This window comes from Mya arenaria, chromosome 14, assembly GCF_026914265.1.
Source record: "Mya arenaria isolate MELC-2E11 chromosome 14, ASM2691426v1".
Lineage (NCBI taxonomy): Eukaryota > Metazoa > Mollusca > Bivalvia > Myida > Myidae > Mya > Mya arenaria.
The window spans coordinates 23,467,286-23,490,378 of NC_069135.1; the positions used below are offsets into that span (position 1 = coordinate 23,467,286).

The 23,093-nt window shown below is 35.0% G+C and overlaps 1 protein-coding gene and 1 long non-coding RNA gene across 16 annotated transcripts in view; one reads left to right on the forward strand and one right to left on the reverse strand.

The window, feature by feature from the left end:
• Positions 1-7,833, forward strand: part of LOC128217592 (proline-rich transmembrane protein 4-like) — a 33,592-nt gene extending 25,759 nt beyond the window's left edge. For 10 of the 12 annotated variants that reach the window (XM_052924835.1, XM_052924834.1, XM_052924836.1 and 7 more), the window contains exons 2-4: positions 2,909-4,193; positions 4,576-5,055; positions 5,476-7,833. In XM_052924835.1, coding sequence (XP_052780795.1) covers positions 3,152-4,193; positions 4,576-5,055; positions 5,476-7,766 — 3,813 coding nt within the window. In that variant the 5' untranslated portion in view covers positions 2,909-3,151 and the 3' untranslated portion in view covers positions 7,767-7,833. Of the gene's footprint in view, positions 1-424; positions 1,504-1,542; positions 1,698-2,908; positions 4,194-4,575; positions 5,056-5,475 lie in introns of those variants that run through there. The other 2 variants (XM_052924827.1, XM_052924829.1) reach the window with 2 other exon arrangements.
• An 8,181-nt stretch (positions 7,834-16,014) lies between these two features.
• LOC128217618 (uncharacterized) lies at positions 16,015-23,054 on the reverse strand. Of its 4 annotated transcripts, none has more exons than XR_008258249.1 (4): positions 22,956-23,054; positions 19,866-19,948; positions 19,411-19,534; positions 16,015-17,851 (listed from the first exon to the last, which is right to left on the reverse strand). It is a non-coding gene; the product is annotated as an uncharacterized LOC128217618 (long non-coding RNA). The 4 variants fall into 4 exon arrangements; XR_008258248.1 differs by having other exon boundaries at positions 19,837-19,948; XR_008258251.1 differs by lacking the exon at positions 22,956-23,054 and adding an exon at positions 22,907-22,944.
• Positions 23,055-23,093: the final 39 nt, after the last annotated feature.

Consider the following 23,093-nt stretch of genomic DNA (forward strand, 5'->3'; position numbering starts at 1 on the left):
ACAAGGACTCTCAAACCGTCAATGCTATAGGCTGTGAACTTGAAACAGACGTTCACTATGACAATATTAGCTCATGTTTAGCAAGTCCTATAACTCGGGCTAAAACAGTTGTCGAGTTACGTCCCCTTATCTAATGAGAAAAGTCTGGACAATCTTGCAATGATCATGTACATGCGTACATCTGTAGAGTGTTCCTTTAACTTTGACACGTTGATGTTAGGCTAACGACATGTCAACATTGACAGTTTCATTGAGAGACGATTGTTTAAGATAACTTTTATCTATTTTGATCCTGCCGCTTAAAAATGATATAGTTATTATTTATACCACAGCGGTAACATTAACTGAACATTTTAGAATAATTCGTACATTGTTATTTCTTGGATGCCGTTTGTCCGACTAGTACACCATTTTCAGAGTTAATTAATGTTTAAGTAATGTACTTTAAAAATAAATGTTGTGATGTGACACAGTCGCATAACCATTTATTTTGTGTATCTACATACTAACACTTTTTAAGTGATTTAGTGGTCTACATTATAGTATGTAGATTACCTTCTAACATGACCAGCCACTGTTCATATCTACCGCTTCACCTGATTGATTAAAATCAATTGCGGCCGACTGCCGATTAACTGAACTACATGTATTGGAAACCTTGAGAAATACTGCCTTCTCATTGGACAAAATATAATGCTGACCACTAAGTATCTCTTTTGTTCGTCGTATTATACTCTTCCATAGAATACTGATAATACAATCATTAATATCACCATTTTCAACCATTACCTGCTCAGACCGTAAAATTCTGTTTCCTCATGTTTCATTCGTCATTCAAAATTCTGTCATAAAAGTCACGAAATTTATGAAAGTCATCTCGAGTTAATAAAACCTTTTTCCCTATTATATCATTCGCCGCTCAAAGTTATGTAATAAAAGTATTGAAATTTATGAAAGTCATCCCGTGTAAATGAAACTATTTTACATATGTATATCATTCGCCCCTCAAAATTATGTAATAACAGTATTGAAATTTATGAAAGTCTTCCCGAGTGAATAAAACTATTTATGTAGGTTTATCATTTTATGAAAACTATAGACAAGCTAGAAATTAAGAAGTAATATGTACTTTTTAACAGTTATGTAAGAGTTATAAATATCATGAAGATTTCATGTAATAATTTCCTTGTTTCCCATACAATGCATCCCGACTTTTTTGGATTCACACTGACCTATGGGTTTGATTCTTCAATCTTAGATAGTACCTTTTAACACCAATTTCATTAACTAAAATTATATATTTTCTCATCTTATCTTTCAAATTAACGTGCGTGTAACCACTATTTATAAATAGCTCATAAAATATTAACAGCCCTTCGGTGGTATGGCGTTTGTGTACATGCAATTTAAGTCGTGCATGAAAGAAACAGTTTTAAGTGCAGTGTTTTCAAAATCAGACCACTTAACTGGTGAAAGTTACAGTTTTTCGGATGATATGCGCAGGTTCAATTTCTTGTTTTTATGCATTGAAATTTTGAGATATATAAGTACATCAGTTTATTTATAACATGAAATATGGTTAAAAATGTATATTGATTCGCGTACCGATTTATCTTGAGTCCGATTTTGCTACAAGCAAAAAAGGAAAAATAGGATAGATGATATATGATTTAAAGATACTCGTTCACTGGTTTTATGTAAGTAACTTTTTTTAAAGCTGTACTCTCACTGATTGTCAGTACTAGTGGCGTTTATTTTGCCTCAGAATCGGCTGATTTAGACATAAATGTCTTTTATCCAGTCATGTTAGATACTTCACAATACAACTGATATTAATTGTGTGATAAAATGCTGAAAATTTCATTTTTCTGAAAGCGTGAGTAACGCGTTCAGCTATAAAACATCAATTTTCAAACGTAAATATGAACAACTGCGATCTGATATTTTGTCAGAAACCATATATCACTGCTTTCCTTACATTTACGTAAAAAATCGCTCACTCAAAGACAAAAACTAAAACCAGTTGTCAAAACGATAACTCTGTGAGAGTGCAGCTTTAAAGTTTTCGAACTTATGAACAAACACCAAACAGAAACTGGCAGAAACTCATACAATTTTCAAATTAGCGTTACTAACGCTTTTTGGCGAAATAACGCATTTTTTCATATTTTTCAATAATTGTTCACACACAAGTTTGAAAGTAAACTTTTGATGATGTTTCATCATTGTTACGAGCATTTTGTCCATACATGTATCTCACATGAGAACTACATGTATGTTTTCGATGTCTTGCCCTATCAAATGTGAACGAATCCCTTTAATACATTGTAGATCAATGTACGAAAATTGTCTAGCGATTACTTATATGTTGAGGTCACCCAGTCGACAAACAGTTGTATAGTTTGTGTTGTTTACAGTGATTAAAGGATTGTTAAATCAACTTATTTTCGACGATATGAAGTAAGCTTTTTATCAAATATAATTAAATACTGAGCTTTGATACCTGGTTTGTTTACGATTCGAGGGAACATGTTTACACATTTGTAACAGATATTGTTTTCATATGTTTATCTTAAAATTTATTCTTCAGGCTTTTCGTAGCTTCTGAACACACTTAAGAAGCTTATTTTGTTTAGCAAAAAATCTTAAAATGACGTGATTTCGATAAGCTTAGTTTTTCGTGATAAACAGAAATTTTGGCATGATCTCGTTCTTTTATGAACAGTTAAAAAACTTCCAAAAATGATAATATTTCACATATTATTGAAGAACAAAACTAGTAAGCTTAGCTTAGTCGTGTTAACAGTTTTAACAGACTTAAGTTGTTCCGGGAAACCAGCCCCCAGATACTAAGTATACATTCAGTGACATCACACGAACCTTATTTTGATTGTCTATATATTTTCAGTGGCGGCAATGTTTTCAATTCAAGCGTCTAGGCGTATGCTCATGATCAGAACAAATATGACGTCGGTGCCAATCGAAAGACCTCGGGAGTTTCCGTAAACTAAGCCAGCGTTTACCACTGGATGTGAAGTTTGGGAACACACGGTTAACGGATGAGTGCATTTAAGAATGGTTAAACTTTTGAGGACAATTCACACAGACTGTGGAGAAAGATCTGGATATTGCTGGAAATTTACATTAAAACATGGTGCTATTGAGTTATATAGTTGCTCTATGTCTAGTTCAAACAATTCATCAGACCTTTGCGTATAACGCTAATCAGCATGGATTTTTCAAAAGACTCAAGTTCCAAAGACCACAGAAAGAGAATGAAATTAAAAGCCATTTTGTGAAAATCGTACGAAGAGCTGTTGGAAACAGCCTAGAGGAAGTTAATAGAAATACAAGTGCTGATTTTACAACGCAAGAAAATGTTATTCCATATTCGGAAACTAATTCTGGAGTCAATGTGACCACTTGGACTGAGGAAAGGTTAAACACCACTGATTCTGTTGTGGAAAGTCGTGGTAACAATACGGATATTAATGACATAATTACACATTCCACAAATCAAATAGATCAAGCAGGACCTACTGACAATGTTACACGTGCAATATCATCAAGTTTTACATCTACATTTTCCTCAGGACTCATTGAGACTTCAACAACAGTGTCAACAATATCACATTTAGACTCTCCATCCGAATCAATCTCTGACACCACATCGGCTGGTGGATCAGTGTTAGCAACTACACCACATTCTGTAGATAGCATCCAATCAGCAAATGACTCGCTTGCCTCTAATTCTAAGTCTACGGAATCTCCGGTGCTCAATGTTAGCACAACTGACGCTATCGTTGATAATACTGCTACAAGTGCCATAAATGCTGACACCACCAGTGATAAAATTGATATTACACCTGATTTGGACTTAACAACTAAATCAAGTTCTACAAATGAATCCAACTCTGATATTATTAAAACTACAGCCAGTGCAATACCTGATGATATACGTTCAAATACCACAACAGTAGCTAGTGAAATAACTGTGTCTGACAGTATTGGACAAAACGGTACCACATTCTCGACCACAATTGATGCATCTACTGCCAAATCTGACGTCATCGACCCGTCTGATAACGTACATACTGAAGGAAGCGGTGACGTCACTGACACTACAGATGACTTCACGATTTCGTTTAGTACATCGACAACATCTCAAACACATAATTCTACTGCTATTGAAGGTAAGGTTACAGTAATTTAGTGTACTCTTTATTTTAATAGGTTAATGCCACCCAAAACACTTGAACAAAGGTTTATGAAGAATTCTGTTTTCTAGTTTTCGCTTTAAAGCAAAATTGCAACCTCAAAAATGAATACTTGTTCTACAACTGAAATACACAGATGCAGTAGATCAACCAGAACAAACTGATTATGTTATTTTTACACTTGCATTATCATCAAGTCTTACACCTCCTCGACATGCATTTAGGCGTAAACCACAGTGCCGCAAATACCATCATTATAAGGGCACTGTTAGTATCTGATTTTGAATCTTACTCTGTCCATTGACATCGCTGTAAAGTGAGGAAAATTTTAATGCATTTATTATCAATTTTATTGCAGGTTCCAATGATACCATCGCTGTAGCTTCACCATCATCTGTTAATGCTACATCGACAACCGTATCAACTCTAGCTTCCAATAACACCAGCGCAGTAGCTACACCAACATCTGTAAATGATACATCAACAGCCTCTCCAACAATATCAACCACAGCTCCTGCAACCAAACAATCCACATCTGATCCTCTACCTAGTCTTTCTGCGTCGACTACAACCGTTTCTGTTGCATTGACAAATGCAACAGCTGTAGCAAACGGTAATGAATCAATTGTTAACGCTACTGGTTCAACGCCTCCATCAGCAACCTCTACCATTTCGACTGTTGGGGCGACAAATGGCACATCCACTGTAGAGTCTAGAACGGAGAAGACAACCTCTTCAACAGCCTTTGTGCCTACATATTCATCCACCACTTCAACATTGGCTTCAACCGCTTTGCCAGAGTTATCCTCAACTGAAGCCGACACATCTACGGATAATGGTTTGTAGCAGTGATTTTACTTGCAAATTTTTAACTGCCTGGCTTTCGCGATAATTTCCAACTTGCGGGAAAAATGAGATCATGCCAAATTAAAGTTAAACCACGAAATAGATTATGCCATAAAAACTATACCATTTAGTCTGGACCATATTATGATTGATAATTAATCAATCACAATCAAACAGTTACAAAAGTGAGCCTTTTAACTGTTTCTTAATCCATGTTAGAATAGGAAATGATTGGTAATATTATATTTTTTTTGGAAATATGGAGGGATATTGTTTGCTTGGCAAAACGCCTGTAAACGGCAGTTTATTCTAAGAACTAAATCACTGAGTATTTTGCCATGGGCGTAGCTAGGCATACTCGTAGAAATTATTTTTGCTTCGCCTGAAATTGCATCATCGTTTCATGTTTCAGATATACCAACACCAGAGGAAGAAAGCCACGAATTCACCACCGACAGCCTCACAGATGTCAAAACAACCATCGCTACTAACCCTCGTCACACTACCACAGAGGAAGTTCTACCCGAACCTAATGATAAAACTACCAGAGAACCAATAGACACCGATGACCACGATACTGGCGATCGAGGTACACCAGAACCTGATGAACACGATGGTATAAAACCCGAGCCGGGTAATGGTACCTCTGAGCCTGAGGATGATGTGGGAAATGAGCCAGAAAGCGAAGCAGGGCCAGAGTTTAATCTTGAAGCCTTTGCTGAGCCAGGTCCGGATTGGGAGCTCGCAAAGGAATTGTGGCAAGAGGCATGGGAATTCCATGTGTATTTTTTCGGGTTGTGTTTTGTACTGCTTGGGATGTACTGTGTTTTTGGCGTCATAAGGCTATGGACCATGGAACATCTACTGAGCAGGAATTATTTCGTAACCCTGCATTTACTTGTGATATTAGTGTGTATACTCCGTGCAACGTATCTGCTTATTGACGCGTACAACTCTACAGGACGTTTTCCCACGGTGATGGACTACTTTCTCTACAGCACGGTGTTCCCGTGCATTACGGCATTATTCAGTATTCTATTCTACGCCCTGTTACTTGCTACGCGTGTGCGCGTATTGTCGCAAAAGGTACAACGTCTTTCGGTGCTGCTAGTTATCATTTCTCTACATTTCGTGCTTTCCATTGTGACAGATATAACAGTCGGTATATTCGCCACTGCCCCTGTTTTGATATTTGTCTGTCAGACTGTGTTTATTGTATGGGGTCTTCTTATGTTTATCGGCTATCTTGTGATCTTCAGAAAACTATACAAAGGTGCTATAAATAGACAGAAAGTCATTCAAAGTACGTCCCCAGATCGTTTACATAGCTCAAACCCTGCTATGTACAATGAAAAGACTGGGAAGTTCAAATACACGTTCGATTTAGCAGTGAAAATTACTTTCGCATCAGCATTTTTCGGAGTTGCAATAGTTGGGTTTGAGCTGTATGGTATGTTCGGTGTGTATGGGGTTCTGAAAGCCGGCCGCAAGCCGGAACCGTGGCCTTGGTGGACATATCACTTCATTGTCCGAAGCTTAGAGATTCTTATGTGCTCCAGTGTCGCTTATGTTGCGAGCCAGCCGCTCCGATATTCCGCGAGGAAGGATCGCGGTAAAATGTATCCATATTTCTTACCGTGTTCAAAGTGTTTCTGTAATGAAAAGCTGGACCATTCCTATGAATCGAGTAGCATAAGCATGGAATTCGTATCCGATCATGACCATTTAGGTTGGCTTAAAAAAATCAGGAATAAAAAACCAATAATCTCAAATGCGCCATACCCTCCCCACGCTGCTGAGAAATACACTGATCCGGACGCAACGCTGCTTGTCCGTAAAATCCGGCAACCAAAACCGTCCATGCTAGTCGTAGAGGGTGGCTTTGTTCGAATTCGGAGAGACGATGAAATACTTCCATCCAACCATTTCGAAATGGACTCAAGGTCTTCTCATTCCAGTGGCCTTAACCTTGGAGACGCGGAGCAGCCGCATACAGGCGCTTTAATAAACTGGAATTACACGGGTGATGCAGATAGTGCTAGTGATCAGCGTTTGGGGCATGTTAATAGTTTTTCATTGGACAATTATATAATTCCGCGTATCGAAGACGAACGCTCAAGTATAGACAATGTTCCGGCACCGGACGAAAACGCAGATGATACGGACGTCGATATTGTCGTTACTGACGTTGAAGATGATGCAGACGCGTCCGAAGGAGGCCGTCCTGAGAGTCCGCGGTCAACGCGGAGCGGTGACATCTTCCGGCCGTTGTCAATGATCGACCTGGCGGCGAGCATGGAGTCCGAGCTGGACCGCGCATTTCAAGGTGGTATTGATTCCGCTGACATTATTTCTCACAACAGTCTTCCGGTGTCACTAGAGGGCGTCAGCGACTCAAGCCAAGACGCGTACAACGAGCCGATGTTTGAACAATACTACGGGGATGGGTACTTTGTGCCAGACCCCGACGCCCTTAACCACAGTGGAGCTAATCACATGGACTATGATTCTGACCAATCGCGTGCTTCCTCGAATTCCCGCCTACTGCACAGCCCCGTACGGCGGTGCCGAAGTGAGGAAAAGCCTCGGCCACGGAGCAAGACTTTTGATAGTTATAGATATCATTCTTTGTCTAGTGTTGAAAGTGTTGGAAAACAAGACGAGTCTTGTGAATTTGACTATAGGAGTAAGGACAAACTTTAGTCAATGTTCATTTTCTTATTTTGATTGTATAATGAATTGTTTCTTAATTAAATTCATGTTCAAAACAGTTCTTATATTATCTTGTTTGCCTCAAGGTCTAACGTTACTTGTTGTGCTGAAATGATATATATTACTATTGAAAATGAGTTGTAAGCGAAAGAAAAGGATTGATACTTCTGAGAAATTGTAATGTTGCATGGACAAATCAATTTGCCAACACTTCCAGTGGTCCATACTGTACTATTCATACCGATGTCATGTTCAAACCAATTTCGGGTTTAGCTCTTTATTTAAAGAAAATGGCCGATGTATTGTCATAGTCTTGTAGTGGTCGTGAAGAGAAAAAATATGCAAATATTGTATAAAAAAGAAGAAATTAGATTCACGTATTTGTTTGCCCTTAAAGATCGAAAAAAGTGACCATTTCACGTCAGAGTTCAGTTGAAAATTGCAATAAATTTATCGCTAATGTATTTCCGGTCATACATATAAATAAATCAGTAAAAAATCCCCTTTTAAATGATAAAAATTAACATCAAACTTAATCATTGTCGCCAATGGCTCAAATAAGGGTCTATTTGAATAGTGTGTTGGATAAATTAAGATATTTTATGTACAAATGAGATTTTCATTCAATTTAGCCATTGTAAATAATACTAAATTTGAAGTCTGGTCACCCAATGAATTTTTGTTTTATTTTAACGGTAATCGAACGTGAAACTATCGATTTTCAATCATTCAAGGTTAAAACAAAGGGATTGCAATATTTTATCTAGATATTTGCAGATTATTTCTCTACCCTTTAAAATCTTTGAAATAATACCAAACTATTGTGAAATCATCAGTCATCACAATTTCACATGACTGTACATCGGAGACATTAAAGCTGCACTCTCACAGATTGAACGTTTTGAAAACTTTGTTTATTCTTTTGTCATGGAATGAGCCCATTTTTCTCGAAAATCCATGGAAACCAGTTATATAAGAATGCTGACAAAATTAGATCACAGATTTTATATTTAAGTTCAAAAATTAATTTTTTATGCATTTTTCTTAAACCGATAGTAACGGTTTTAATTAAGCCATAAAACATTAATTTTCGAACGAAAAAATAAAAATCTACGATCTGATTTTTTGTCAGTAAAAATGGTATATCTGTGAGAGTGCAGCTTTAACAGTTCTGTCCGTGTTCACCGACAGCGCTCCCTTCAAAACTATGCATCATATCATTGTATTTACAAATAGATATTTTCCTAGTCATGACAATAATAATAGTTATTGTTCTTATTCAGTAGACATAAAAACAGTTTAATGAATAAGTAAACAAGATACGTCAGTGTTTGAGTGTACGATTATTTGTTTGTTTATTATATATGTATGTGTATTTGTTTTTCTGATATTTTGTAATTTTCATTTTAATATATGAATAAATACAAAAACAAACTATAATATTAAACTGGTGTATTGTAATAAGTTTGGCAAAAAGCTGTCTCGCACAATAACTGTTGGAAGGGAGGTAACTTTAACTATGACATAAAATACCATCGTTCTATAGTTAACTCCCTGAATAATTTCATCCGACATGACGTACGACTTGGACACATTTCACCAACAGAGATAGTCGTGAACTAGAACTAATACAATATCATTTCATAAGGTCAGTGTTATTCAGGCATATTTTTTTTTGTGTTACTACAGGTTTTAAAAAAATATTGGCGGGAAAATCAATTTGAGCCAGCAAAACATCCGGTCGGCGCGACCGATCAACGTAAAATGAAAACAAGATTGCCGCGAAGCAAAGGCCAGACACTAGTCTGTTATTTTTTGTCGATATAGGGCAGAACTGAACAATTATTAAACCCAGAGTTGTGGGTTTTGCTATGCATGTACGTCATTGCCCCTGGCAACATGTGTACCCAGTTTCAATCGAATATCTTAAACAGTTTATAAGAAATGAACACAGTTAAAGGGCTTTATCTTTTTTATTATCAAAAAGGGGCATACACCAACAAGTATTAATATATTTAGGCATACTGGTGCGTCTTCTAACTGGAAACATTTATGCCAAGTTTCATTTTAATATATTGAACGATGTTTAGAGCAATGGTCATGGTTAAATATTTCGCACGACGCCGACAATGACAACACAAATGCTTTCCCTATACCTCGTTGATTTCCTTCGAAAAACGAGCAAAAAATCATCTCATCCAAAGGTCACGTATATGGAGGCTATTCGTTGCCAAAAGTCCAGACGTGTATGTGTGTATTTAGGTTTGTAACATTGATGATTTACCAATTTACATTTTACAACCGCCAACTCATCGGTTGTATGTTTACATTTTTCACTGCACATTTTCATTTTTCATTGTACCAATTGGAGTTTTATTCTCCTTGCATCTATTCAACAGACGTCATTCTGTGAAAGTCACATGCCGAGTTTTACATTGCGGTGTGTAGAAGACAGATTTCAATTTGTAGTTCTACAAAGTACATTGTATGGTGGTGACTTTTCATTCCCAGTTGAACATGTTTACGAGATGAATTTAATTTTATTTATAGATAGCTCCGCCTTAACCATGTCTTAACTCCGCCTTAACCATGTCTTAACTCATCCTTACGTCTTTCGGAAATTTCCGCTATCACTCGGCTCTGTTTAAACCAATTATGGATACTTTGGACCATGGACATTGCGAACCCTATTATGGACATTACGAATCATCTATATTCTGACATTATGGACTATGATTTGGAAACAGGATGGATTATAAATTATTTCATGTCGAATAAAATAATAATGATATAACAACATGTTTTTTTGTCTATATAATAGTAATTAATATGCACATATGACATGAAATGAGATGCATGCAAAATGATACTTGACTCAAACACAACAAAATGTAAGTCATTAGCATTAAATTATACTTCAAGAATGAAAAGTCCCATTGTCTTATTTTTCTTTTAAAGCTGCACTCTCACAGATTGACCGTGTTGACAACTATTTTTATTTTTTGTTTTGGAATTAGCCAATTTTTGCGTAAATGTCTGAATACCAGTGGTATAAGACTGCTGACAAAAGATCAGATACAGTTTTTTCAGTTTTACGTTCGCAAATTGATGTTTAATGGCTAAAAGTGATACTACAGTAACGTTTTAAGAAAAATTAAAAATGTCGGCAGTTTTCCAAACAATTTAAATCTGTTTTAGAGTGAGTAATCTTATTATTTGTATAGAAAGCATTGCTGCCAAAATCAGCCGAGTCTGGGACAAAAAAGGTTGTCAAAACTGTCAATCTGTGAGAGTGCAGCTTTAAATTACTATAAACACTATTTTAAATTCTACCATTAGAGGACACTTTCTTGCCTTTTTGCAATGTTTAAGATTGCAAGTAATATAAGATAATTCAAAATTTACGAAGAAAAAAATCTAAATATTCATTAAGTTGAAATTATTAACTAAGATGCCCTAGAGGTTTCTTACCTGGTAGCTGGAACTGTATGGATAAAATACACTTAGATTACAACTTCATATAACTCGTTCATTATACTGTAACGAATATTATTTTATAGGTAATTAATAAAGTATTTTAATGATGAAGACAATTTATTGCTAATAAACAATTATTACTTGCTGCTACCTATTATACCCCACCCACACTCAACAGTCAGGGCTTTTTTCACATTTAGGTGAAGCGGACCTAGCCCTTTTGGAGGGGAAAAATCGCGCGTTTGTTTTTCTAATCTAAGACTCACGATATCTATTTGTTCATGTTCTTGAAATCCCCCACTTGATTGTTATGGTTCACAGTGGCAGATCCCGTAATTCATAACTGGGGGACACAAGTGGATTGGAGGGCTGTTCTTCCATCCACATGGATATTTTGTTTCAATGATGTATTGAAATTACACGTTTACACCATACATGCTTATTAAGATAGTATATGTATAACATCAGACAAAACTAGGTGGATATCATTATGATGTCCATCAAAAGTTTCGTGGGTTTGCTGGGGCAGGTTTTGAACAGGGACTTGCGTTAGAGGGGCGTTACTTAGGGGCACAACTTTTTGGACATGATCCCTCGAGTGGGCATGACATTAATATGTTTAAAATGTGGGAAGTGGGGTTTAGGGGTACTCCCCCTAGAATATTTTAAATATTTTTAGTCTGAATTGGTGCATTATGGCGTAAAGTTTTTTTTTTTTTTCTGATAAATATTGACAAAAAATAACCTTTAAGTTTACTTGCGGGCCAACTGGGGGGGGGACACAGGCCCTACAGCCCCCCCCCCCCCACTGAACGACCCGCCCATGGTCCACTTTTAAAATAAAATAAATGGACAATTTTTGCTTGCTTGGGTATATAAGTAAAAAAACAACTGACTGTGGCAGTATAAATCTGGGTCCGTGAGCCCAGCTCAGATACACCCAACTGCAATTGACTAAATAATATGGTGATTTAATATTTAAAAATGGATTGTTTTTATGTTGGATGAGAAATTTGCATAAAACTGGACTCTACCGTGAAATCGGGTAAGTTTGAGTTACATACCTTGTTTCTTTTTTGTATATGAAAGACACTAAATATCTTCAGATGTGTTGTTTATCTCATTTTATGTACCCAAAATGGTTTTAAACAACATTTACGTGACAGACAATGATCCAGATGCCTGTGGTTTATACAGGGTCGATCTGACAAATATACATTTCGACTACTATAATGACAAATGACAAATCAATACGGAAAAAACTGACGAATAGAAACAACAAATAGCACGTCTACATTGACAAATGTAAGAGATATTTAGTACGATTAAAAAGCACATTGTTGGAATTACACGTCTGGACTTTTGGCAACGAATAGCCTCCATACACGTAGTGCCGACTTAAGCTCATTGTGATCGCTATTGCGATTTCCATCAACCGGCATCAACTCTGAAAGCGCAAGGTCAACGTCGATGACACTTCTCAGGAATCATGATTGGGTTGACCTTCTACCTAAATAGCTCAAACAAAAGTATCCATACAAAATACCCGTTGTTATGGCAACGGAAAGGGAAAAAAGTAATAATTTGTGTAGAGTCCAAATGTACAGGAAAACAACGAGGATCTGACACTTAGCTAATTTCGTTATGATTCAAAGCGTTATAGAAACGGTTCCCTGGATCGGGTCCTGTGTTCATATAAAGAGAATTCCATTGTTCGAACTCGAAAGATAGGGTCACTAGACTCCACAATTTCGCTTGATTGTGCATCGAAGACCTGAACAGTAACACTACTGTCCGTGTATTCACCTTCTGCGTCCATAAAATGCTGTCCTTCAAATCTATGCACTATTTTGCAATAACATAGGGTGGCAATTTTCTGTACCGTATTTCATCATGTCATTGTTCAACTTATAACAGCTCCAATTTAGCAACAACAAAAAATAACTACAAGTTGTTATGTAGTCTTGAAACGCTTTAGCTGTCAGAAGGGAGGTAACTGCAATTATGACATAAAAATAATCGTTCCATAGTTAACTCCCCGGAAAGGTTTTAAGCGCTGTCTGTCCGATTTTGTCTGACGACTTTGACAACAATTCTGCAACCAAGACAATATTTGTGAACTAATACAATATTGGTTGAAGGTAAAAATGTTATTAAGGAGATGTTGTTATTAGTGTTACTCTGGATTTCAAACATAAATAGTTCGAGGAGAAATTCAATTAGTGCCAGCTTACTTTTTGATCCTTTTAGGCATATAAATAAACACAAGTAAACGTATTGTTGTTTCGGGAGTGAACACCAAAAATAAATATTTAAATATCGTAAAATGTATCTTTTGGTGCTCACTCGGTGAAATATATTGCGATCTTACACAGAAACAAACAAATTACTAGTACAATATCCTCTTTATCTTAAAATGTAACAAAAGATCTATCGTATACCAAATATCTGTTAACACAGGATTTGTAAATTATCTGACAATTGAAGTACTCAACGACTTTCGCTATTGTCTTATATATTGTAGAAAATCAGCGTGTATAAAGACATGGTATTCTAAAACAAAGAAATGCACTTAACCTTAAATTTTTACCAAGTGTCATGAGGTACTTTTTAAACGAATCGCTCTTCATTTAGCGTAAACTTCGTGATTTTAAAATAGTTGTCGACTTATTTCTCCCGGGATAGCCAGAAAATAGATCAGGATTTGTAATATCATTTGTTTTTATAAAAACGTGAATGTGTGTAAAATGGTTTTATCACTGGCGCAAAAATTGGACTTTTTTCAAAGAATACTTAAGATAAACAAACAGTGAATTATTTGAATCTAGAAAAAAATATTAAATCTAGAATGCTTAGACCAAGTTGAGATTGAGATCTTAGATGTCAACGCAGTGCATAGACCTATACACTATATGGATATGGACGATATACCGTGACAGTACGTACATTGGCGTTATATTCTATACCAGTATATACTGTGCACTATATTCTATTCATTTTCAGAGGTGTTGAGTGCTTCAACACCCCTGTTCTCTATACAATGTATACAGCCAGAGATTTTGAAGATTTACTTCAACTCCTCTGTTATAGTCTATATACATTGTGGAAGCGTGCACTATACTCTATTCATTGTCAAGAGGTGTTGAAGCAGTGCTTCAACACCCCTGTTCTCTATACAATGTATACAGCCAGAGATTTTGAAGATTTACTTCAACTCCTCTGTTATAGTCTATATACATTGTGGAAGCGTGCACAATACTCTACTCATTGTCAAGAGGTGTTGAAGCAGTGCTTCAACACCCCTGTTCTCTATACAATGTATACAGCCAGAGATTTTGAAGATTTACTTCAACTCCTCTGTTATAGTCTATATACATTGTGGAAGCGTACACTATACTCTATTCATTGTCAAGAGGTGTTGAAGCGGTGCTTCAACACCCCTGTTCTCTATACAATGTATACAGCCAGAGATTATGAAGATTTACTTCAACTCCTCTGTTATAGTCTATATACATTGTGGTAGCGTGCGCTATACTCTATTCATTCTCAGAGGTGTTGAAGCAGTGCTTCAACACCTCTGCTCTCTATGCAATGTAGATTTTGAAACTTTACTTCAACTCCTCTGTTATAGTCTATATACATTGTGGTAGCGTGGACTATTCTCTATCTGTAGATATGAACCCCTGTTATAGTCTATATACATGGTGGTGACATGCACTATTCTCTATTTGAATAGAGAGGTGTTGAAGCAGAGTTTCAATACCTCATCACCTCTATTTATTCTTTGTCCAGTGAAAATGAAAAATGGGAGAAAAATGCTTAGATTTTTTTTTTGTTGGTTTTGTGTTATATCAGACACCACATTTAATATACTATAAGTATAATACACTCACATTGTACAAAATATAATTTTTGGGCAAAATGTTTTAAAAGTTAAATGAAAATGAGAATTTCTGGACTTAGCATCAACTCTGCCAAATTTTGCAATAAAATTACCAAAATAACTTTTTAAAACAGATATTATATAACATTATAAGATACTTGAAATATACAAACTATGTATTTTGTAAAATATGATTTTTAGGTAAATTTGTTAGAAAAAAAAATGAAAATTTCTGCATTTTGCCAATTACTTTGTCAAATTTTGCAATAAAATTACCAGAATTACTGTTTTTAAATATATTTTATATTACAGTATAATAGACCTTAAGTAAAGAAACTACATACTTATGTGAAATGTGCTTTTGGGGCACAATGTTTGACAAATGAAATGATTTTTTTTTAAATTTGGTCACCTAGGCATCAATGAATTTTAAGTTTTTATATTGCAGATATTTACCAGTCGCGCAAAATGCACAATTGCAAACAACATGCAAAAGCACTTTGAAACCAATATAATGCGACAGGCGCTTTGGTTTGCCAAGCCTTGCCTTGCAAACATCTACATAAGCCTAAAAATGTCTGTCTGAGATACCAGGCGTGAAGCTGCATATAACACTAGTATGCGGATGAATCCACATGATTCTGATAAAAACATAAAAAAATCAGCCAAAGTTGCAGTATGCATACTTGACTACATGATCCTTTAAATGTCATTTATATTTTCCAGTACAAAATAAAGCACCTCAGAGCGCCCAGAATGCACCATGTTTTTCAAAATATTCTGAGGGGGCATGCCCCGAGACCCACCTAGCAATTATGAATCCACATATAAAGGGCTAGCTAAGCCCCTTACTTCTGTATGCAAAACAAGACTACATGCTCATCTTTTCTTTATCTATTCTGCCTGTTAATTTGCTTGTAAACTTATGTTAGTCAACAATATAATAACATTAGCTGGGCCAAAATACAAAAGTCTCTTCTTATGTTGAGAAAAATTCGAAAAATTCCGTTACTGTTTAATTTCCGTGAATGTTTATTATTCTTTTGCAAAGAGGTATGCAATTATGATTGCAGGGTTTATATGAAAATACGATATCAGGAATGGTCTGAAACAGCCCTAAAACACACAAAAGCCTTAAATGAAACAAACATATTATATATTAAAGAGAATTGGAGTACTGTCTATAAAACATACACCTTAAAACACAATCTATGAACAGTTTTTTTCTTATAAAAAAAGCTACAACAAAAATATCGCTGGAAGTGATGGTACTTCCCATATGCCCGTTTTCTTTGAAAAAGCAGAACTTGTAATTCAGTGTGCTAGTAGAAGGTAAATTGTTGTTGCATTATTATACACAGTTGGAAATACCATTTTTAATAATTGTTTTCATTGTTAATGCTGCACTCTCACAGATATATGAATTTTTATTATTTTTAACTTGGAATGAAAAACTTTTGTGCACATGTCTGATAACAGTTATATGAGACTGCATACAAAATCACAGTTTTTCCTATTACCATTTAAAACTCTATGTTTAATGGTTAGTAATGCTTGAGAAGAAATGAAAATTTTGGCAGTTTTTCAGACAATTGAATTCTGTTTCATTGAGAGTTATCTTATATGACTGGATTGAAGGCATTCATGCTAAAGTCAGACTATTTTAATTATTTTTTTCAAAGCAAATGTGAAAACTCTTAATCAGTGACAGTGCAGCTTTAACATCCTTTTAGATTTAATCACTATGATTTCAAAATTATCAGACAAACATGATACTAGATGTATACTGTCTTGTTTGGAATTCTTGCCCTTATTCAGTATTGGTTCAATCATAGCAGTATTTATTTGAACTGCCTCTAGGTTAAAGTGTGATAAAATTCATAAGATGTCAAATACATAATTATATAAGATTCACAATTCTTTGAAGGAATGAACTCCTGCTTACATGTCATATAACAAATTATGGACAAATACAGAACCTAATCCTAATAGTTTTTCTCCAGAATTATCAAAGGGGTCACTCTTAACAAAGATCTAGTATAAACTTAATAATAATTTCTTTAGTTTAACAATGTTATAAAATCTTGAAAGGCCATAGGCAGGTAGTTCTGACATTCATACCCTTCAAAACCTTTGACAAGAGGCATGTCTATCAAATATAATTATGAATTACTGGTGTAAATGGGTAGTGGGTAATGCACATGTCAATTGTAACCACCACCACCCCCGTCTGGGGGTATACTGGGTGTGAATGCGGTGGTTTTGTCTTACCTATGGTATGTTGGATGCGGGGGGAATTTGGCAGGGATTTTAGTTCAGGATCAGTTCAGGGAATTTAACCTGGGGTAGGCTGGACCAAAAGTCAAAAGTCCCCGGACCTGGGGGCGGGATGTGGTTACAATTGACTGGTGCATTATGCTATTCATTTTGTTGCCCACTCTTTTGTTTTTGTTTGATAATCCATTGCACACAACTATAGATCAGGATCTCAAATACTATATATGTTGAAAATTGACAACTTTTGACATCAATGTTTTAGTTATAGTTATGAATAATGAGCGTTCATTCATTGCTTTTTTATCAAATCACAATCATAAGTGTTAGCAAAGCACACCACTTTGTGCAGTAATGTTTAATGCTGTGGCTCCTCTTATCAACCAAGCACTTGGGCTGTTGGTGGATAACCATTTCCCTAGTTTCCTCCCTGTCTGGTCACCTGTTTGAAAATTAAAACATTGATAATATATAATAATGACAAAACTTGAAAGTATTGTACACTATGTTTATACATTTGCTGAATTAAATGAATAAGCTAAGGAAATGTACATTCAAAACAAAAGGGCCAGCATGGCCCTTAATTGGTCACCTGATTAAAATGACCATGAACAAGTCAGTCAGGTAACAACTGGTTATGAAAGGTGTTGCTATTTGCTTAGCAGGTTAGTGGTTGCTGTGTTATTTGATGGTTGATAAGGACTCCTCAAAGAAGGCTGCTCTTTGTTAACAGAAATGAGAATTATGGTAAGCTGGTTGTTCCCATGGTCAATGGATGTTACGGTAATGAACCAGAATGTTGCTATGGAAGTAAATGATTACTAAGGAAGTAATTGGTTGCTATGGATGTTGGCTGTTGCTCAGGAAAAAATGGTTGCTAAATAAGGCATTGGTGCCTATAAAGGTAGTTAATGGATGCGTTGGAAGGAATTGGATGCTAAGGAAGTCATTGGTTGAATGGGGATTCATTTGTTGCTATGGATGAAGGTAGTTGCTAAGGCAATCATTGGTTGATAAAGAAGCCAAGGATTGTTTAGGAAGTCATCATTTTTTATGGAAGTCATTGGCTGCTGTAAATGAAGTATTTGATAAGGATGTCCTTGGTTGCTTATAAAGTGGTTGTTAAGGAAGACATTGTGAGTTTGGATTGTTAAGTCACTAAGTTAGACAAGTGGGTTCCTTAAGGGTACTACGAGGTCTACGATTTCCTCAACAAGGCAAAACCTTGCTTAACATCCTGCCAAAAGGTGATTATTATATTGTTGTAACAACTTGTTTCATAATCTTTGAAACTATTAAATACCTTTTAGTTTAGACATCAGTTTCTAAGGAATTCATACATTACTGCAGAAGTCATTGCCTGATTTGAATGTGTATCAATTTTTGTTCTAGAAGTCTATCATTAACAGGGGAACTCTGGTTAGGACAACTTTGACCCCAAGGACGAAACTTGAACAACATTCATAAAAAAAAATTATGAATTCTTTTTACTGCCTGTACAATGTACCTCGCAAATTCGGTAAAAAGTCAACTTTGGGAAAAATACAAAATCAGGCCAAAATTGCTTATATAATGGCAAATATACATTTTTTAACTTTTTTATGCATACCTTATGCTGTGAAAGAGTAAGACTTGTCAAGATTTTGTTTATATTTCAAGAAATTCATTGCTATTTTAATCCGGAATGTAATGTAATTTTTTTAATTTTGGGGAAAATGGAGTTTTTCACAATAAAAAAATCACTGACAATGAACTACAAACTCCAACATATAAACACCACATACACAAAAACAAATTGATTACATATATAAATTACTGAATATTCACATGGTCTTATGATATTATTGATGAATATTATAATGTTATTTTTAGATACCAGTTACGGGTAGTAGTAATGAAGAATACCAGATTACAAAATCAAAGTGGAAATTGGAACTATTAGAGAATCACTTTATTTGTGGGTAGGTCACTTAAATATTCATTGAGGTGAAAAGAAATTACCATATGATGTATTGCATATGTTTAACCGCTGTTGCACAATCATCATTTCCAAGTGACTGTCTTCATGTCCAGTACTAGCTTACAAAATCCCTTTCTAGAAAGTCAAAGACTTCATCTGATGCATCTTAAAAAGGAAGAATACAACACAATCATGAACACAATAAATGCAAATAATGTTGGGTATGCTTTAAACATGATTCAAATGCAAAACATCTTGGCAATTATTTCTAGAGCAATCTAAATGTCCTACATGAGATTTATTCTCTTATGAAAAAGTGATGTTTATGTACAAGCCAAATATACTAGAAATGTGTCAAGTGGACATTAACTTAAGTCTTGTGTTGCTTGGTGAATTGCATATACTGTGAATGAAGATGATTAACAAAAAAACAGGGATTTCTCATAATATGACAAAGTTTTTTTTACCAAGTTTGGTAAAGATTATTGAGCCATACAATGTTTTTATCTGGACTGCATCGTCTTTTATTCTGGGCAGCATAATATGGAAATCCAGGCCATGTATACATCTGGGTTTTATCTGTAATGGACCACATTTTCCAAAATGTATGTAGGCAAATGAGTTACATGGAAATAAAAACTATCTATACATAATAATAAGTGATTTGTATACATGTGTTTACCTTGGTATTATATACCCATAGATATATTATATGACATAATATTGGGTTAATACAAAAAAAATGAAAGAATATATAATTAGGTTAATGATAAATCAAGCAAATTTAAACTAACACAAACAATTATATGTATATATTTACATTATTTCACAGTAAAATATAATAGAAATTTATAAACATTGGCATAATGCTTAAATCAGGTATCTATTTCAAGGCAGTTGTCATTAAATCATAAAATTTAAAGCTGCACTCTCACAGATATACCATTTTTACAAATTTTTTGTCTTGGAAAGAGCAAATTTTTGCATAAATATCTGCAAACCAATGATATATGATTGCTGCCAAAAAATCAGATCGTAGATTTATATATATCCGTTCGAAAATTAATGTTTTATGGCTTAAACCGTTACTAATGGTTTAAGAAAAATGCATAAAACATTACTTTTAAAACTTAAATATAAAAATCTGCTATCTAATTTTTTGTCAGCTGTCTTAAATAACTGGTTTCCATGGATTTTCGCAAAAATTGCCTCATTCCAAGACAAAAAAATTGTCAAAACGTTCAATCTGTGAGAGTGCACCTTTAAGGTCAAAACTAGAAAATGAAACTTTAAACAATAAACTTAAAAACCATGACTTATGGTACAAGTATTTCCACATCGGAGCGGCTGGTTCTTACACACTGACAGTGACACACAATACACTCCACTCCTCTCCATTAACCCTTTATATATATATTACAGTCGAAACTCGTTGGCTCGATATCTCATGGCTCGATATCCTCGTTGGCTTGAACCAGATTAAAAGAACCGATTTTGTTTAACTCTTTGTTCATATAAAATTTGATCGGATGGCTCGATATATTGAGGGTCGATATTTCTCCACGCTCGAAGTCATTTTTGCGGTTCCAAGTAAGAATTTCACAATTTTGTTTGCTTGGGTCGATGTCATTTTCGCGGGTTCAGGTAAGAACCTCACACCTTGATTTGTTTTGTTGGCTTCATTTAGCACACGGCGCTAATCGATAAAAATTAACTCAATTTATTATAATTATTATCAAATTTGAATGACTTAACAGTTTGAATAAACATGCCATCACTTTATCTAAGTTCTTTCCCTAATTGTTATACATGTATAAATTTCAATGCATCCTTATATAACTAATAAGCTATGTTTTTGTTACCCACTGTTTAAAATTACTTGTTTGCTGTTTTCGCATAATTTTTATAATTAATAAAAACAATCAAATAATATTTTCTAAGTATCGAATAAGTGATGTTACGAACTTTAAGACGTGTAACTATGCCCAATTAATACTCTTCTTTCGCGGAGATAGCATAGCCAATAACAAACGAGGTAAACAAGACTTTTTGTAACGAATAATAAAAAAAATAACATTCTGTAAGCAATCCCGCTTGGCTCGATATTCTCGAGGCTCGAAGTATTTTGGCTGGTCCCTAGAATATCGAGCCATCGAGTTTCGACTGTAGTTTAAAGCTGACGGAGGCACTCCTGCCATGTACCGCTGCCACCATTTAAGTAAACCTGGGAGGAGAAGTGCCCCAGTGTGGAGCTTGAACCAACAACAACTGCTGGAACACTATCATGGCGCTGTAACCAACTGAGCTAACTGAACGGCTGGTTCTCATAGACACGATCTACATCTACAATAACTTTACAATGTACATGAATACATAAATAACTAAAGTATGAATGCAATGTATTCATGTACATTGTAAAGTTGATGTCTACTGTACTACTTTAAAAGACACATGCATGTACCCCAAAATTAGTTTTGACAGGCATGACTCACTAATGCCAGTTGTGAGCTTGTTCCTAGCTTCGATCAAGATATTTCTTCTGAAAATGACATTGAATACACTCTAAAGCCTAAAAGGCTGTAAAATATGCATTCAACATCTTGATAAGCAACTATCTTAAATAAATTAAAATATTAGGATACAGAATGATGTGAAAGAGACTTTAAAAATATCGCTGCATTGTTGGACGTTGGTGCTGTCATCTGATGATCGGTCAGCGGCAATGATTGAGGCAAGCATCAAGTATATTTAAATAAACATTGCACTTTAACAGATTAAATGTTTTGACAACTGTTTTATTTTTTGTCTTTATACAAGCCAATAAATGCATAAGTGCAAGAAAAACAGTGACACAAGACTGCTTAAAAAAACATTGGATTGCATATATATTTTAGTTAAAGCTTCACTATCACAGATATACCATTTTTACAACTTTTTTTATTTTTTGTCTTGGAAAGAGCAAATTTTTGTATAAATATCTGCAAACCAATGATATAGGATTGCTAAGAAAAACCAGATCATAGATTTTCATATTTCCGTTTGAAAATTAATGTTTTATGGCTAAAACCGTTTATAAACGTTTTAGAAAAATGAACAAAACATCAATTTTTGAACTGGTATATATAAAAATTTGCGATCTATATTTGTCAGCAGTCTTATATAACTGGTTTCCATGGATTTTCGCCAAAATTAGTACATTCCAAGATAAAACATAAAAAAGTTGGCAAAATGTTCAATCTGTGAGAGTGCAGCTTTAAGAAAATGATGTTTTATGCATTTTTCTTCCAACTGTTAGTAGCACTTTTAGCCATAAAACATTTTTTTTAACGGAATATGTCAGCAGGCTTATATCACTTATTTGCATATATTAATTTACACAGAAACTGGCTCATTCAAACTCCAAGACAAAAATAAAAAATAACAAAGTTGTCAAAATACATGTATGTGAGAGTGCAGCTTTAAGGAGTACTTCGTTATATCAATAAAATATACTCGTTAAACTGTCAATTGTTTACGTATCTACATAAATTCAATTACCTTTTGAACTAGAAAGTGTTATATTTTCAAAGAAAATAGCCATATATACCTCTGTTCAGTGTCGGTCAAATTCGATGTTTTGAACCCGTTTGAACCTCTCTCGCGCGTGCTAAATACTAAATGACGCAATGTTTTGGACTGGTCTTCATTTTCTTCGATACAGGCACAACCGAGCGTAAATATTAAG